Source organism: Vipera ursinii, assembly GCF_947247035.1.
Source record: "Vipera ursinii genome assembly, chromosome: 1".
Taxonomy (NCBI): domain Eukaryota; kingdom Metazoa; phylum Chordata; class Lepidosauria; order Squamata; family Viperidae; genus Vipera; species Vipera ursinii.
Window position 1 is genome coordinate 119,008,915 of NC_139512.1, and position 17,384 is coordinate 119,026,298.

The 17,384-nt window shown below is 37.3% G+C and overlaps 1 protein-coding gene across 1 annotated transcript in view; it reads right to left on the reverse strand.

Annotated features, from left to right (window-relative positions):
* Positions 1–375: 375 nt before the first annotated feature.
* Positions 376–17,384, reverse strand: part of SLC4A3 (solute carrier family 4 member 3) — a 49,897-nt gene continuing 32,888 nt past the window's right edge. Inside the window, exons 9-23 of the mRNA XM_083349756.1 lie at positions 17,094–17,229; positions 16,324–16,504; positions 15,365–15,464; positions 14,208–14,392; positions 12,500–12,716; positions 11,985–12,212; positions 7,632–7,780; positions 6,468–6,662; positions 6,042–6,248; positions 5,362–5,451; positions 3,701–3,867; positions 3,047–3,300; positions 2,213–2,382; positions 1,573–1,746; positions 376–1,386 (exon numbers count right to left, since the gene is read on the reverse strand). Coding sequence (XP_083205882.1) covers positions 1,309–1,386; positions 1,573–1,746; positions 2,213–2,382; positions 3,047–3,300; positions 3,701–3,867; positions 5,362–5,451; positions 6,042–6,248; positions 6,468–6,662; positions 7,632–7,780; positions 11,985–12,212; positions 12,500–12,716; positions 14,208–14,392; positions 15,365–15,464; positions 16,324–16,504; positions 17,094–17,229 — 2,531 coding nt within the window. The 3' untranslated portion in view covers positions 376–1,308. The remainder of the gene's footprint in view (positions 1,387–1,572; positions 1,747–2,212; positions 2,383–3,046; positions 3,301–3,700; positions 3,868–5,361; positions 5,452–6,041; positions 6,249–6,467; positions 6,663–7,631; positions 7,781–11,984; positions 12,213–12,499; positions 12,717–14,207; positions 14,393–15,364; positions 15,465–16,323; positions 16,505–17,093; positions 17,230–17,384) is intronic.

Sequence of the window (17,384 nt, forward strand, 5' to 3'; positions counted from 1 at the left end):
TTGCTTTGACATAGCAAAAGGCAAATGAAGACAATCCTTTATCCCTATAGAAAGCTTGTACAATACAGCGCTTAAAAACTACAAATGCAGAATATTTTAGCTCTCCCTCAGAGATATCTTATTCATTAATTGTCAGGGCCCAGCCATCAGTAGCTTTTCTGGAGAAGTGACTCTGTTGACCCAGCTAGGGCTGCTTAAAGAAATACTAAAATGAGTAGTGCAATGACCATGGAGAGACTAAAGAACAAAGCAAGAGGAGCAATGAAGGTAAAGCATGGAAGACTACTAAGTGGAAAGGAAGTGACTGAATATAACAAATAGGCTTGGTGGATCTGATAATTAACTAGATTAGGTTTCAGCTTTAGCTTCTGAAATTCCTAGTTGTCTGGTTGCATGTTTTACTTTCTTTGCAAGAGGGGAGAAGAACAGCATGAGAATAGTGTAAAATTTGGGGGAATGATCTCACTTAGAACCATATCCATCATTCAATTTTTCACTCCATCATTAGTCAGTTTGTTCCTGGTATCCAGCCTGCACCATCAAATTTTTACCTGCACTTCTTCCTTCCCTGTGTAAATGGACTTCCTTCCTAGTGCCCATGAATATTGCACAAATACCACATTCCACTTGCTGAGCACATCACGGTACTGAAAACCTTGCTGGTACACACTGCAATTTGTGGTCTCCAACAATCCTTATTGCCATTCCTCAAAAGGAAAGGATCAAAGGTTCCCATAAACATGAAATCCCAGGCAAGGATATCATGCAGAAGAGTAGATGAAGCACGCTCTCTTAAACAGTCATGAGACTAAATGTCTAAAGTTCAATAAATAAACACCAGCTATTCTTCCATTTCCTGCTACCACCCCAGAAAATTTAATTCTGAAAGAAAAGCATTGCCCTTAACATTCGAGAAGGTTTACTTGCCTCTTCCTTTGTTAACCTGCTGATATTTTTCCAACTGCAAAACAGTTTAATCTTCTCTAGACAGGAGACTAATAACAACTGGCTAAGGTGTCTATGTATTCAGGTCAATATATGGCACAGCACTACCACAAGGTCTGTTCAGAAGGAGCATGGGTGCTAGTGGCTGGAATTATATTCTGTGTCTGTCCATAAGAAGGCAGCAACTCCTCTTGCTCTGCTTGCCCAAGTTCTCTTGTGGTCTGGGGCTTCTGGGAGGGTTGTGACTCAGCTGCCAATTGGACTAGACCTATGATCAGTTCAAAAGCCACTCCAGGAACAGCACGAGGAGAACAGCTTATCCCACAATGCCAGGAAAGAACCAGTGGCCATCTAGCAGCCTGCTCATACTGGCATGTGAAGTTCATTGTATTCATCACGCCCATCTTCATCGAAGTTTGGCTCTGCATCCTCTGAGTCTAGCTGCAAGTGAGAGGGAAAAGAGGAATAAGTATCCATTGTAATGCAGTGAGGAAGGCAAACATTAAATTGCTTGTTCTTCCTCTTCAAGTGGTACTTGTGCGGCATACTTTATAAAGCATATTATCCATTTGACAAAAGTAAACGTGGACAATGGTCAAATAAAGATTAGTTCTCTTAGCATCTTACCGCTTTCAGTTCTCTTTCATGGAAGAAACGTGGCAACAGGTATCGCCGTAGAGGAACTGTCATGATCAGGACAAATGGGAAAGCCAATGATGCCACAGTGGATTTTACCACCCAAAGCAATACAATGCAGGCTAGTTGGATGCATGTGAAGAGATTCATTCGCCAAGTCTTCACCTGAAGGAGAAAAAGGTGTTAAAGAAATCTTGTGCACAAAAGCAACAACAAAAGAAGGTTGATAAAAAAAAAATGGATCTTGGAAATAATAATATCATGAAATATCAACATCTGCCTATTCCATATCCCTGGGAAGGACTCGATAGATGGATAAAAATGCCAAATCTAGTGTGAACATCTGGATGACAATAATAATAATAATAATAATAATAATAATAATAATAATAATAATAATAATAATAAATAATATAGGGTGCTTGAGTCCCAGTGACTCTCAGGGAAGAAAAGTACAGGAACATCAGATAGTAACTATTATTAAAACACACAGACTATATTCTTAATAAAATACCATTGTTCTTGTAATGCCATCCCAATCTCCATTCACTACTTCCACCTGCAAACATTGTTCACCTTGCCATCCAATGATTCATTCTTTACTTTCCCAATTTCCCTGAAGGGATACTACCTTGATAACATAAACGTGATCAGGGTGATGCTTGGATGGCATGAAGATAAGAAGGAGCCGTTCATATAACTGAATGCCAGTCAAAGATGTCACACCCATATACAGAAAAACGCCGAACAGCACAGCCAATGGAATCTGACGAAGAATACTTCCCATGGCAATGGAGAGACCTGCAAATAGCACAGAATGTTCAATTTTCTTTCCAAGATACCAGTGTAACTATAGTGAGAATATAAGACAATGTCTAAAATGGCACACGTAACTTTCCAAGGAATTCAGAAGAATGGAGCTGGCAGAGATATACAGATACAGTGGTACCTCAGTACTTGACTACTTCAAAACTCATCAAATTTGGTACTCAATGCATTTTGATGTGAAAATGTTGTCCTGGTACTCAGCGTTTGTTTTAGTACTTGACACACTGCAAAAGGAAGTAGGGGGCAGCTGCAAAGGACAGACAGAAAGTCGACCATGCTGGGAAGGTTGCCAACATAGGAAAAGGGACAGATAGAAAGTCCTTCCCAGCTGAAATGAAGTGTCACGTGGTAAGTCACATGGTTAGTTTGGTACTCATTCTTTTTAGTGTCTCCTGGAGCCAATTAAGGATGAGTACCGAAGTACCACTGTATACATATTCATAGTTTGGAAGGCAGAAGATATGCTGATTTTATTGTTTCTATGATTCTGAGAAAATCATCTATTCAAACCTCCAACCCAACTAAAGTATGTATTAAATAGAATCATTAAACAGATGATGCTGGCCAGGCAGATTAATCTAATTTCATCAAATGAACATAATCATCACAAAGACATATTCCTCTGAGAGGACCTCACCAACAAGGCCAGCGATGAGCATTCCTGTCACACGTTGTTCTTTCACTTCCTTGATTTTTGGCTTCTCACCAGGAGCTATGGCCTTGCTCATTACAGTAAGGGCATTGACATGAGTAATGGAACGGACAGTGGCAGCTGTGAGCCAAGGCAATCCCAAAAGGGCACAAAGTCCTCCCATTGTCCCAATAAGCAGCAAATCAAGATGGAAGCCTGATCCCTTCAACAGTTTCCGTTCCTTCTTGCTGACAATCAGACTACAAAAAAGATGGCAACAGAACATGTGTGAGTTTCAAGGACATCCTAACACATCTTTGCTTTACTAAGGGAAATATAAAGATGTCATGGTTTAAAATGTTTTGCAACAGCTTTTTTTTAGTTGGGAAAGAGATGGGGCACGTTGGTAATAAATGAAAAAGCAGAGCCAGCAATTAAGTTCTATAGTGCAGATAAAGCTTCCTGTGTGACATGCACATAGTAGTTATTGGAAGCAGATGGGAACATTCTTGTGCAATATGGACAGTAAGAATATTTAAAATCCTCATTGCCTTAATTCTGACTTCCTCACCATTTCCAGTGAACTTTGGCATTTACTTAGGACTCATAGGATGATAAATATGAGTAACCTAATCTATAACATAAAGGTCTGGCACTTACGTGGTGATCTGGGTTTCCATAAAGATAAGGATGAAGACCAGTAGTGCAGGAATGGCAGAAGCAAACATCATCCAGAGGGGAAAGATCTGCTGGCTTCCTAAGGGATGGATGAACCAGCCCCGTTTATCTGGGGCCGTAACTGACAGCACTGAGGGCACATTCAACTTCTGTAAGGAGAATATAACATATCAGCACACTAAATGTTAAAATTGGGATAAGATAATAGCACATATGTATACACACAGTCTCATGGTTCTGACTGACAAGAGACAAAGCAGAACTCTTGAGGCTTGAAAATCCCTCAAGGAACATGTTTATTAGTTACAAAGTATCGGCACGGTCAAAACTAAAACCAAGGCTGAATGCACAAGTAACAATTTCTCATTTATAAAGTTTAATGTCCCACCCACAAAACTATGCTATCAACTGCGTTCCTCAATATACTAATTTGGCGGGCTTTTTAATGCAACGTCCAGTCCCTAATCCCAGGAGTAGCCGATGACCTTGGTTCCCATGGGACAGAAGATTATTTGGACTAACGAAGCACCTCCCTCCGTTCCATGTGGCAACTTCAAACGAGGGGAAAAAATGGCTGCAGCCAGGCTCATTTGCAAAGTTGACAGATTTTTAGTTCTTAATAAACCCTAGCCTGACCTGTGTTACCATGTATGTGCATCTTTTAACTGCCTATCTTCATAACAGAAGTCAACTGGGATGAAAAGCAATTTTACATGGCTTAATTCCAAAGTTTTCCTAAGTCATCTCAATAGATAATATTTCTGTATGTATAGTTTTTAGCCTTAAATTGGTTCTGTATGTTTAATCCTAGCTTGATACATTTTGCTATAACTATGAAATCTAGATGGGAATTTTAGCTTTTAACTGCACTAAAGATGTACCTGCTTCTACAATCACAAATATCCTAACTCTCCAGGTTCATACTATAACATAGCATTTGGTGCTATTCAGAAGCCCAGACAAACAAGTAGTTGTTTGTCCTTAGATGACTCCACATTTTAACAAAACCTCCCATTGAAGCAGAGGTCAGCTGATCAATACATCACACAATATGCCTGGGACACCCTTTATTTTCTGCATGGCAGCCTTCTGAACTGAATGCTGATTAAAAGGCATAAATTCAGAGTTCTGCACACACAAGATTAACTCTAAATGGATGAATGGTTACAAAAGTTGATGGAGTTAGCAGAGATGGCCAAACTGACTGCTTTGATTAAAGAAAAAAAAATACAATTACCCGTACTTTTGTTTCTACTTGGAAACTGCTTCTGGACTTTGTGGGGGGAAAAATGAAACTTTGATTTTGGGTTTTACTGATTAATAGGTTTGTTGTTATAGAAATGGCTACTTTATAATATTATTATGTGAAAGAAAAAGTTGATGTTTGATGTTACTATCTTATTCTACGGCACCAAAGGAAGCCAGAAGTCAATGCGTTTTCCTTCTTTTTTCTCCTTGCCCTGCACTTTTCCTTTCCCTTTTTCCTCCCCTATTTTCCTACTATTTTCTTTTGCTCTGTTGTATTATATATTATAAACTAATAAAAAAATTAAAAAGCAAAAAGATTAACTCCACATGCTTAGAAAAATCAATGTATTATAGTTCCCATGAGATGGTGAATATTTCAGACATGCAACACCAACCTGTGTATACGTATCAGTAATAGTATAGTCTACCAGAACCATGACAAGTATGGAAATAGGGATTCCAAAATCTCCAATGATTCGCCGGGCCTATAGAACAAATATGGGAGATAAAAATGACAAATTGGAGATATTGTTGGGAGATCAAATCTACCTTCTGAACCCAATTTTCCCAACTTCTGAAGAAATGCCCCATATGACATAGAAGGGTGATTCTAAGCAAAAGCACATTGATGGGGCAATAATACACTTTCTGAAGGATAATGGATATATCTTTAATACTTTATGTCTTTTTATCTCTGCGTTGCCAGTTCCATAGAACTTACTTGGCCAGGTTCAAGGTTATTTACTTTGAACACTCTCCAGATTTACAACAACTCAGGAGCATTTTCACTTTTAAAATATAGTGGAAGTTGAATACCCAAATTTCTATAGAGACAGATTAAAATTGAGCATTGCAGGAGGAAGAGGAAATGCCTTTTGATTCCACGGCTATGATTTTGGCCAAGCTATCTATTAAGAAATGACACAAGGACTCAGAAAGACTACTTCATTTATTACTTTTGGGAATCCTAATTTCATTGGGAATTAGAATGAAAAATACAAATAAATCCACTGAAAGAGTTGCATGGGAGAAAAGCCACAATACATTTTTACTTGGAACCAGATCTTAGGTTTACCTTTCCTCCCAAAAAACGGCTGTTCTTAAATTTGCGCATAAAAAAGGCAATGAAAAAGGTCCCCAACATGAGGATGAGGGATAGAAGGGCTGTGTTGGGTTGCATTCGGATATCAAGGACTGTAGAATCGGCAGGTAATATGCTAGAATTCAAATTTCTTTGAAGATTTGCTGGATAGAATCGCAGCAAAGGATGTTCTGCAAATATCTGGGAACACAGCATAAGGAAGAAAGGCATTTATTATTATATCACTCATTTCAGCCACAGAAACTGTAGCTGTTAAAACCTTTTATTTAGGTTTAGCATGACAGGGGTTAGTAAAAACAGATCAAAATTAGTAAAGAACCACATGCCTACCAGTTATTTTAAACTGAATACAACAGCTGATATAAGCAGCTAATCACAAACTCTTTGGAGAAAGCTTACCTTGTACAGCTTGTAGAATGTTTCATAAATGAAGATGAGGGAGATGAGGAAGGCAAAAATCTCCTGGGTGAAGGGTGTAATGTAGCGCACTAAGAAGCTGCCTTCAGCAGCCACAATAATAACAATGAAGACAATGAGCCAGAAGCCAATCCACACCCGACCTGTCAAATACTCGATGTTCTGGCTCTGACAAAACTGGAAATAAATAAATAAAAATTGGGAGCTTAGAGACATCACCTAAATCTGTCTTCTCACCCTGTATAGTTTCTTAGTCTATTCTCAACAAGTCCCCATAATATGATCTTGCAGGTATCTATTGTTTCAAGAAGACAACAATAATTGAAGTTTATCAAAACACTGCATAAGATTGCAATGGAGACAGTATGAACTCTAATTTGTATATGGAGGAAGTTTCAAAAAACCCATAGTGGGTTACTAACCTATTTCCCAATATCCACTGTCTTATTCCATTAAGCCTTACCAGGCTGCTTTGAGATAGAATTGCAGATTAATTACCCAACCTCCTTCCCTGTTTAATACAATATATAGAATGCTACCCATATGATTGCTAAGCCCGCTGAAGAGAGAGACCCTCTGAGTGCAAAATTCTTGCAGGCACAGATAGAAAACATTCAAAGCAGCAGCAGCAGCAGCAAAAACAGCCAGGTTGATCGTTGATTAAGTTGTGTGGCTACAAAAATTGAATAAATATATAAACTACTGCCATACACCATTATAAAGCAACACACTGCCATCTTAGCTAAGGCAATGCATTTATCTTAAATAGTTAATTGAAGACCAGTACTCTTATCATGAGCACAATTTGCTAAAAGTATGAATACACAACAATTGATAACTATTGGATCCATTTGTGGAGAGTAGTAAACTTTTTTTTTTTACAATATGAACCATCACTAGCCTTAAACAGGCCAAATCTAGATGTTACTTGAGCAGCATAATAGCTTCATAAAAACATGCCGGCAGAAAAGATCAGGTCTTTGTGTAGTATGACTGTTATATGTTGTGAAGTAGAAACATCCTCATTTGTAGCTAACTTTAACGAGATAGTAAAAATGGTTTCAGCATACTTGAGAAACACTTCATACAAATCATTTCTCATACGTCTTATCTGTTCAGTAGTTTAACAGCATTATTTTTACATACCTTGTAAAAAGCTTCTTCAAAGACCAGCAGGGGCCCTGAGAAACCAATGACAAGGAGTGGCTGTGCACTTAGAAGTGAAAAGAGCATGCCCACTACTGATGTGGAGATAATCAGTTCGGAAACACCCATGAGACCATCTGTTTTCTCACCTGTAAAAAGAAAACAATGTCTTTAGGATACACTGCAATGTTGCAGATATAAATATCCGTACAGTTTCCCCCCCCCCCCACATCTGGGGTTTAAAGAAAAAAAATATTTTTCTCTCAGTTGCCACTGCTAATGAGTCCTTCCATACGTATCTATTCTACTATTACACCTGCATTCTGGAATAGATTATATACGGTCTACAATTGCATCCGAAAATGGACACACACAGAGAAACACACACTCCTCTGGCTAGGTTCTTATATCACACTAAGTCTGATTTATTTAAGCACAACTTGTTGAATAATCTATTGTTGCCTGGGTCTCTATACTATGTTATGATTAATGGCTAACAAACCCGAATGGTTAGACTCATATAAAAGCCAAACCAAATAAACAATGTTATGGCTTAATGCAATATATGAACCTATCCGTGCATAATTCTCATGGCCAAACAACTGATATTCAATCTGTCCCAGAAAGATCTCTACTGGCTCTGAAGAGGACTAAAAACAACTAGTTACTTATGAGTAACTGTGATTTTACAGTGGTCATCTGTGAATCCAGTATAGGGGAAGCCCTCCAACCCGACAGGAGAAAGGCTAGGTACACTCCGGTGTCTAGCCCAAGCTACCAGCATCCGAAGTCCAAAAGCACCAACTAAGAACAACAGTGAACAGCGTGTTTGGAACATTGATCTTCTCTTCTTTATTTTGAAACTGATTTCCTGGAAAAGATCCCCAAGAAGCAAAAAATCCTCCGAAAGTGAGAAGGAAGGGGACTATAACCCCACTCTTCCATAGAAGGAAGGAGCGATTTAATTTTTACGGGGGACAGAAATACATTGAAATGGATTATGTAAAGTTACAATCTGGATAAAACTGAAAACTATGGAAATTGTCAAGATTTTCCATTTGAAAGAATATTGATGAAATTATAAGAAAATATTTTTTTTTCCATTTTGGAGGTTAGAAAATAAACAGCTACTGACATCTAGTGATGAATCAGAGGATAGAACTGCAGTTGCCCTGCCTCAGAAATTGGCAAGAAACACAGAAATAGAGCACAACTTGTTCCTTTGATCCACAGTGACTCTCAGCTAAACAGAGAACAGCTGGGAACAGAGGAAAGAAAATATATTAGGCTATCTTTCACAGAATGAGATATACAATTGTTATAAAAATGGCTGACCTTCTTGGATTATAAAGACTTACTAAGCTGTGATATCTGAGTTTAAGAATCATCTGCATAGAAAGAAAAACCTTAATTTTTGGCTATCTTTCTAGGGGGAAACTATTGGATTGTTTTAAGTGATTGAACATTTTGGACTGTTCATAAAGATAAGAACTATATAAGACTATGGTGTTTGGAACTTAGGACTGGTTGGGTTGATAAAAATGGAGGTTGCATACACAGTAGTGGCAGGAAACCACACTCAATATTCTTTTCTAAAAACTCCAGTCTGGAATATGAGATATCTGCAAGAGTAGTACTTCAAGACTAGACAAATATTTTCCAGGCGGAAATGCATGCTATGTTGCAATTAATTTGAAAGACAATTGTCTCAAATCCTGATGGGATTAAAAATAATTTTGATGACATAAATGAGCACATCTTTGACCTAAGCTCAATTAAAAAACTCTCAGAAAATGATGACAAAGAATGAACAAATAAATCAGAGAACAGAACAAAAACCAGAGGAAAGCAAATTAAAGATGGAAGCTACAAAGAAAATCACAGTAACACAGACCAAGAAAAATCTGCAGGATTCTGCTATAATATCAGAAACGAAAAGACATTCTATTTTTCAGGATTTCAAAACAAAGCTGAGGATGAAGATTTGACAAAATGGACTATTAAGCTGTCAGGAGAACCACTAGAGTTTGGGAGACAAAAAATGAAAAGAGAAATTGAGGGGAAGGAAAGTGGAAGCTTTTATAAATGGGCAAAATTCCACCTCAAAAGTGCTTCACTCAATTTGTCTTTCCCATCTTTAACAACACTTATAAAAATACAGGAAGAACCTTGGCAAAAGATGAAGGCGAGAGCCAGAGTCAGGAGACATGATTTGACCTACCAGATGGAGTACTACATGATTAAACACTTGTTTGAATATGGTTAAAAGAATAGTTACATTTTGGATATGAATGGGTTCTATAGCAAGATAGATGTGATTTATATGTAGTATAATTTTTTTGTGATATGGGAAATGTAAAAATAATGGGATGATTTAGATGAATGAAATGTTTTGGACATTCTAATGTAATCGACTTGGAAAAAATTATAACTGACAAGTAATGTTTTGAATACTGAGGGGAAATTAAGCTTGAATAAGAATAGGTGAGAGCCAGACTCAAGAGACATGATTTGAACATCTAGATGGAGTACTATATGACCAAACACTTGTTTGAATATGGTTAAAAAAATAGTTAAATTTTAGATATGAATGGGTTTTACAATAAGAGAGATGTGATTTATAAGTAGTATATAGTATTTCTTTACAATATGGGAAAAGAAAAAATATTGGGATGATTTAAATGTATGAAACATTTTAGATATTTAAATGTAATCAATTTTGTGAAAATTATAATTAACAAGAAATGTTTTGAATATGGAGGGGAAATTAAGCTTAAATAAAAATTCTGAAAACAGTACCTATTATATAAGATGACCTTTTGCAAATGCAACTGTAAAATAAGCTGATTTGAAAAGGTGCTACATACTGATGTTACTGTTATTTGTACAAATACTAGAAAAATGTTTATATTCAACTTTGCATGTATTGAAAGTATTAAGAACTATATTTGTTCAATGTTGATAAAAGGAGAATATTATTGGAAGAAGAGAGGATCAAGGAAAGGTATTTTAGTTATGTTGATTATGAAATCATAGAAATTAACTATTATTGATTGTTGTTAAATTTATGAACTCAGACAACACATTGTTTATTAAGCACTAAAGATTGTTATTGTAAAAAAATCAATATATATGTGTGTGTGTGTGTGCGTGCGTGTGTGTAATTTTTTTTGCCTTGCTAACAAAGAATAGCAAGCCAAAAAAAAAATTACACAAATATGAGCTGCCACTGCTGTGGCTACTGCCTGTAGATGGCCTTGGGTTAGGCTGAAACAGGAAATAAGATTTGTCCCCTGTTTGGGAACTAAAGCAAGTGCATTCTAAATACTTAAGAAACATTTAACATATATATATACATACACACACACACACACACACACACACACACACACATATATATAAAAGGTAAAGGTTCTTAAATATATGACAACTTGACTGTCAGATTTTGAACTTATTCAGCCAGACAAAATCATACGGTGAACAAACTACGGTGATTGCCTATCTACTTCCAGGTGAACTCAGTGCAGTGGTACCTACCTTTAAATTCTTTAATCAGAGGTGGATAACCTTTTTTCTTTCAACAGCCCCATTCTTTTGGGAATAATCTGTAGATAGTGTATGTCCATGGAGGGACTTAAGCAGGGGGAGATGGTTAAAGCCAGTACTCTAAAGGGCTACACATAACTCTGTTTTCCATTTTGTTGCCCTTTTTTAATCTCTTCCCCATTCTCCATTCCAACAAAAATGTTCTTGCCAGAGGAATAATTTGTTTACAGAAATTTTATGATTGTTAAAATTTACTTATTTATCTGTTTGTTTGTTTGTTTGTTTGTTTATAAAATTATTGGCTGCCCATCTTATCTCAGGGTAACATTAAACTGGATTACATATATGTATTCCTTGGCCTCTACACCTTGATCACTATTCCAATTCTCCTTCATTTGTGTATAAGAAGAGATTGAAATTGACTTCTCTTGTTTGCTGCCCTTATCCTTTTCCAGTTTGGACTCCTAGGTTGTTTGCTAATGAAAATCCCATTGTAGCAACATAAGGAGGGATAGAGTTTTTGTGGTTGCCATAGAAGATGAGACATGCAGTAGACTAGAAAGCCCTAGAGCCAGGCAGGGGTGAAAGAGATCAAAGCCAAGCTCATCTGAATGCAGCAAGAGCCAAATGGAGCCTGTCCACTAGACTACCACAGACACATGAACCAATCCCAGTCACTCAGCTAATAGAAGCAAAATGTTAACCTCCTGCTCAACATCTTGGGTAGCACAGAAATACAGGAACCAGCTTGAGCAGAAAATGTGTGGGGAAGTGGGAGATGAGGAAAAAGGAGGGCGGACTTGTTACCTAGCAGTCCCCCAAAGGTGATGGCAGGAGAGAGAGCAGCGAAGTAGATGAATAGCACGGCTGCGAGGCACTGGCTGTGCAGGGCATCTCTGAGGTCACTCAGATACTTGGGGTACCTGCGCTTTATGTCCCGCACCAAACCACCAAAGAAAATGCCGGTGCGCTTCAGAGGGTCATCCTCCTCCTCCTCGCCCTCTTCTTCTTCTTCAGCTTTCACCTCACATAGCTCTGGAAGGCAAAAATAGAAGAGCAGGGAATTGGTCAGAGGCGCTGAAGCAAGACACCTTTCCACACTAATATCCTACTGTATGTAGTCAGACAGGTGCTCGCATCAAATTTTCTTTTATTTATTTCTACTATTTGCCACAAAGTCTGCCTTCAACATCTACTTTGTTACTGCATCAATTTTTAATAGTGTTACTGACAGGTCAAGAGTATGTCATATCTCACCCATTCTATTCTAGCCACAGTATGAATCAGAGGAATTAGATACAATAGGCAAAGGCAGAAGAGACCTTTAGATTCCTGAAAGTTTGTTTCTTTGAGGGACTTCTTCTGCTCCCGCTCTCTTCTCTTCTTCAGCAGCACTTTCTGGAAGGTGGCAATTGATCTGAGCAAATCTTTCCCTTCTACTTCTGATGGAGGAATGACAATGCTGCAGTCTAGGAACTCATTGATGGCATTAAGCAGATCTTGGCGGTCATCTGCCAGGTAAGCGGCTTCATGGAAATGCTATAAACCAATGGGAAAATATGGTGAGACACAGATAACATCTTTATACCTGCTTCTGCCCACCCTAATATTACCAGTGGGTAGTGTAGTCCCCAGCTCAAGATATAGCCCTCAGTTCATTTTCAGTGGAACAGTACAGTTGCCTTTAATTGACATTTTGTTCCCATTTTGTCTTTTGGGGAAAATGTGTGTTTGTGCATGTATGCCTATGCATACACATGCATTTGTTTAAAATATTATTAAAGTTCTTCTATAGTCTTTAACTTCAGCGCACAAGCAATTCAATATAATCTTGATTCCAATCAGTGGACAATTCATGTATTGACACTAAAACATCATTTGGCGCTGAGGTAAAATACGTGATCTCCCAGTTGTTGCTGAACTCTAGTCTCCAGCAGCCCCAGTCAATTTATCAATAACAAGGAATGTTAGGAATTACAGCTCTGCAATGTCTAGGATGATACTGATTTCTCATCTCTGTTTTAACAGTCCTTTCACACAGTATTAACCTAATAAGGTTCATATTCAGTTGCTAAGCATGTTCTTGTTATGTGGTAGTTTAATTTTTCTGGTTTATCTTAAAAAAATTTAAGCGCTCTGTTTTAAATCATGGGGTGGGAGAGGGAGGCAGTAATTTTTTCTTTGTTTTAAAACAGATAGAACATCTATTCTCTCATAAATACAGTGAGATTTTTATATAAGGTTAAACATTTAGAAAAACTGTAAAACTGTTGTGGTCAGTTTGGTAGTACCTTTACATCAAATAAAGCAGGCTACTTCAGAATTAATGAGCAACATTTTGAGCAGGTAGAAAAAAACTTTTAGAAATTTTAATACTGGTAGGAGAGAACTGAGACAGTGATCCTGGGATTTAAGAATTACTCCCTTTTCACTACTACACTTTAATTACATTAAACAGAAGTGTGGATAAATTATTACTAAAAGATTCATCCACATGAAAAACATTGCTGAAGGCAAATAGGAGGACAGAGTTCATGCACAACAGATGCTATAAAAATGCTGGATCAATTGCTCAACAGGCCAGACAGGAAATGGGGTGAAATATACTTCTTGTCACTATAGTTTACTTTTCAACTTCTCCTGTTAGAACCTTGTGAATATTTGGAAGGATAATTTTCACACAAAACTTACAATTGAGTAGGAAAGTAGAAACTAAAATATAGCTGCAGCTCTAAGCCAGCTTTTTTTTGGAAAATAAATTTCATCAAAAATTAATGCTATCAAAATCTCTGTCCAAAATCAAGGCCATCAAAATCTCCAGGTAAGTTTAACTTGGAAAAGGTAGGGAGGTTAATATAGAATGTATCGTTGTTGTTTTCTGAAATCTAACATGTAGGACATTTTTTGTTCTTCCATTCTCTTCACTTTTGCCCTTGACATGTAGTTTATGTCACTCCATACACCCTTTCATGTGACCAACATCTCCATTTATGCTTGAGCTTGAGCCTGAACGAAAAGCCAGTTCTTTACCTTGTCTGACATGAGAGTAGAGATTGAACGTCCAATCTCATGGTAATCCACATTAGACTGACTTGGCCCGAGCAAAACAAAGATGAAACGAACAGGAATCGGAACTTCCAGAACTGATTCCAGGAACACAGCTTCATTTAAACGGACAAAAGCCATTGATGGTTGTTCAAGAAATTCAACACAACCTATGAGGAGATGAAGAATAAAACCAGAGATATTAGATCAGTGTAGAATTTACAAGTATGTCCCAGATAGGGAAGTCTAGGCAGAAAGCGTTCAGCATAGACAGATTCATGTTACATTTAGTGATACCTTACTGCTTCAATTGCTGTTAATACAACATTTGTGACTAATAGAAGCAGCTCAAGTTCAGAGCTGGAAGTTACTGTGTCCTATTTTTTTTGTGAAAGATATATCAAGATTGAATTTAAAAATAATAATCTTCATCAGTGTGCAAATCTATTTTCATCCAAAAACAAATGTAATGAAGCCAATTCAGAAATTTCATTGCCCCCCCCACTCCATAAATAAAGGTAACCAAGAAGGAACAGAACCTATGTCAATCTTAGTTTTTCTCAGTTAAGAATTTCAGGTTGAGAAGCTAAGATTTCAGAATGATCTCATAGTTAATAGATAACTAGCCAAAGTCTTACTATATCAATGGAACACAAGCTGAGCCACAGCAGTTAAGAAAACACACACATAGAGAGATCGATAATGCTTGTATTCTGGCTCTAACCATGATGCTTTTGGTCAGGCATGGAAATGGTGGGACTATGCTTAGCTTCCTAGCAGGGGTCCTGTTTCTATATCTTATGCAGTAAGCCAGTGGTAATGCTGCTACTACTGTCAGTAAATGATTGTGGTTTCTTTTATGTACTGTCTTTCCCTCCTTTTGTTTAGTTACTTTAATATGAACAAAGTGCTACTTATTGGCCTCTGTACTGGTAATGTACAAGACTGTTCTATTTTATTTTATTGGTGTATATTTATGTACTGCGCCAATATTGCCTGGCTCTGAACAGGTTATACACATCCCAGAATAGAATAAAACCAAAATATAACAGCATATACATAATTGGAAATGCTACAGCTCCCCTAATTCCATGAGCCTTTCTCAAAATCTTTGTACTGCACTTTGATGTAGGATTCCTTACCAACAAGCACTACGGTGGCCTCAGCATCATCAGGAATCTTCTCCATCAATTTGATGTATTTGCCACGATGTCCCTCAGTGCTGTGAAGGTGCATGTTTTTCTGTCCCAACAGGAAATATCCAAATTAGCTGGTGGTGGCTAGAGTAGCCCTTGACTTTGTGAAATGTATAAGCTACAATCTAGTTACTAAGGCCCTACAAGGTACAGACTTTAACCCCTTACTTTTCTACATGTTTATTTAAGGTAAGTTAAAGACTGTTCCATTATATCCCCCTTACACATTCATGGATTTGTTAATTAATTAATATATCAATTTAATTTATTCTCAGGACCATTATATTATACTAATTACTTTCTTTAATTTAATGACCTACTTTCTCCATATACTCATATTCTTGATTAAGTCATTTCTCCAACATCTTCTTATTCCGTCTCCATGACTAGCAGAAGCAGAATAAATTATGGAAGGCCCTGAAATATGCACAATTTCACACTAGTGGTAAAATCCAGGTTTTATTTGATACAAGCTTTTTAAAAACTGTTTTGTTTGTTTGTTTTCAGTGCACACATACCAGTTCATAATTCATATACTTACTTTTCTTGAACTTACACGCCACTGTAAATTAGTTTTAATTTAAATTAGTAAATTACAGATCAATTCAATCTGATCCTGTAATGGGCAGAAAGAGTAACCTTGAGAAACAGGAGGAAGAGCCACTACCAAGATACGGTCAAATAAAAGAAATCTGAGTGCGAGTCTGAAACATTAAGCTGAGAAAATATCTCATACAAGACCCCTCTTAGTTCTCAATAGGATAAAGGGATGAACAGGGGAAACACATTCAGACAATCTTTGTAATGAATTTACTACTTGTAATAAAAATAGTATTAGCCTCTATGACTTAGGTAACTTAGCCTGGTCTAACTTGAAGGGTTGACATATCCTTTTTTAAACTCACCTCTCTGTACTCAGGGTCATGGATGTGTGGTTCTGTCATCTCAATCCTCTCTTCTCCCATCAATGGCACGCAAGTGTCAATTGTGTGATTGTGATTGAGATGATGATTTCCCACTACAGAATTCAGGCTGGAATTGGAATGGTTCCGGGGGAAGAACGCCTCCTTCTCATCATTGGGGTGGCTGAGGAAATAATACGGATATCAAAGAAGCTAAAAAAAAATGTGGCCTAATTTCTCTGGCTAAACAGTTGCTCTTCAAATAGCTGTCCTAAAACCTGACTGAAGTGAAGAAAAACCATTGTTCACTCTTGCTGTATCCATAAGAAGCAAATCTCTGCTCATCTACCTTCCAGCTCCCCAATGTATTATAAATTTCTGGTTTTCCTGCATGTATGTAGATTTGCTAGAACTTCTTACGTGTGATATTTTTCCAGTTTCAGGCTAGCCAGCACATCTGTACATCCTCTCTTCAATAACTTCTTTAAGGAATCACCAAAAAGTTATCTTCTTGTCTTCGACTGTGTCTTATCATCCCCAAGACCTTGCTTAATCTTTAGGATCTAAATTTTTGTACTGTGTCACAGTTACTTATACTTTAGTAGTTCTTCCTCCTCTATTACTGCTAAGTTTGTAAGCCGCCCTGAGTCTTCGGAGAAGGGCGGGATATAAATGTAATAAAAATAAAATAAATAAAAATAAATATTATATCTTTATCCACAATTCCAATTAACTGTATGTTTAGATTCACCATTTTACATCAGACCACCTACCTATGCTTGAGCAGCAGGGCCCTCAGGACATTGGCTCTGTCTTCAGCCTTGATCTGATCTGAGATTATCATAGTTTCAACCACCAGATGAGCAATGCCTGGTAATGTTGTTTGCTCCAGGTCCAACAAAACAGCTCCTGAGATAACAAAAAGCAAAACACAAAACCAATAATGGAAGGGCATGGGAATTATTTCACAGTGAAAAATTTTCTCAAGCAGATTGTCTCCTTTTATTCTATTTTTTTTCCTTCAGGCAAAAATACCAAATTCTTACTAAGTTAGCAGCAGATCT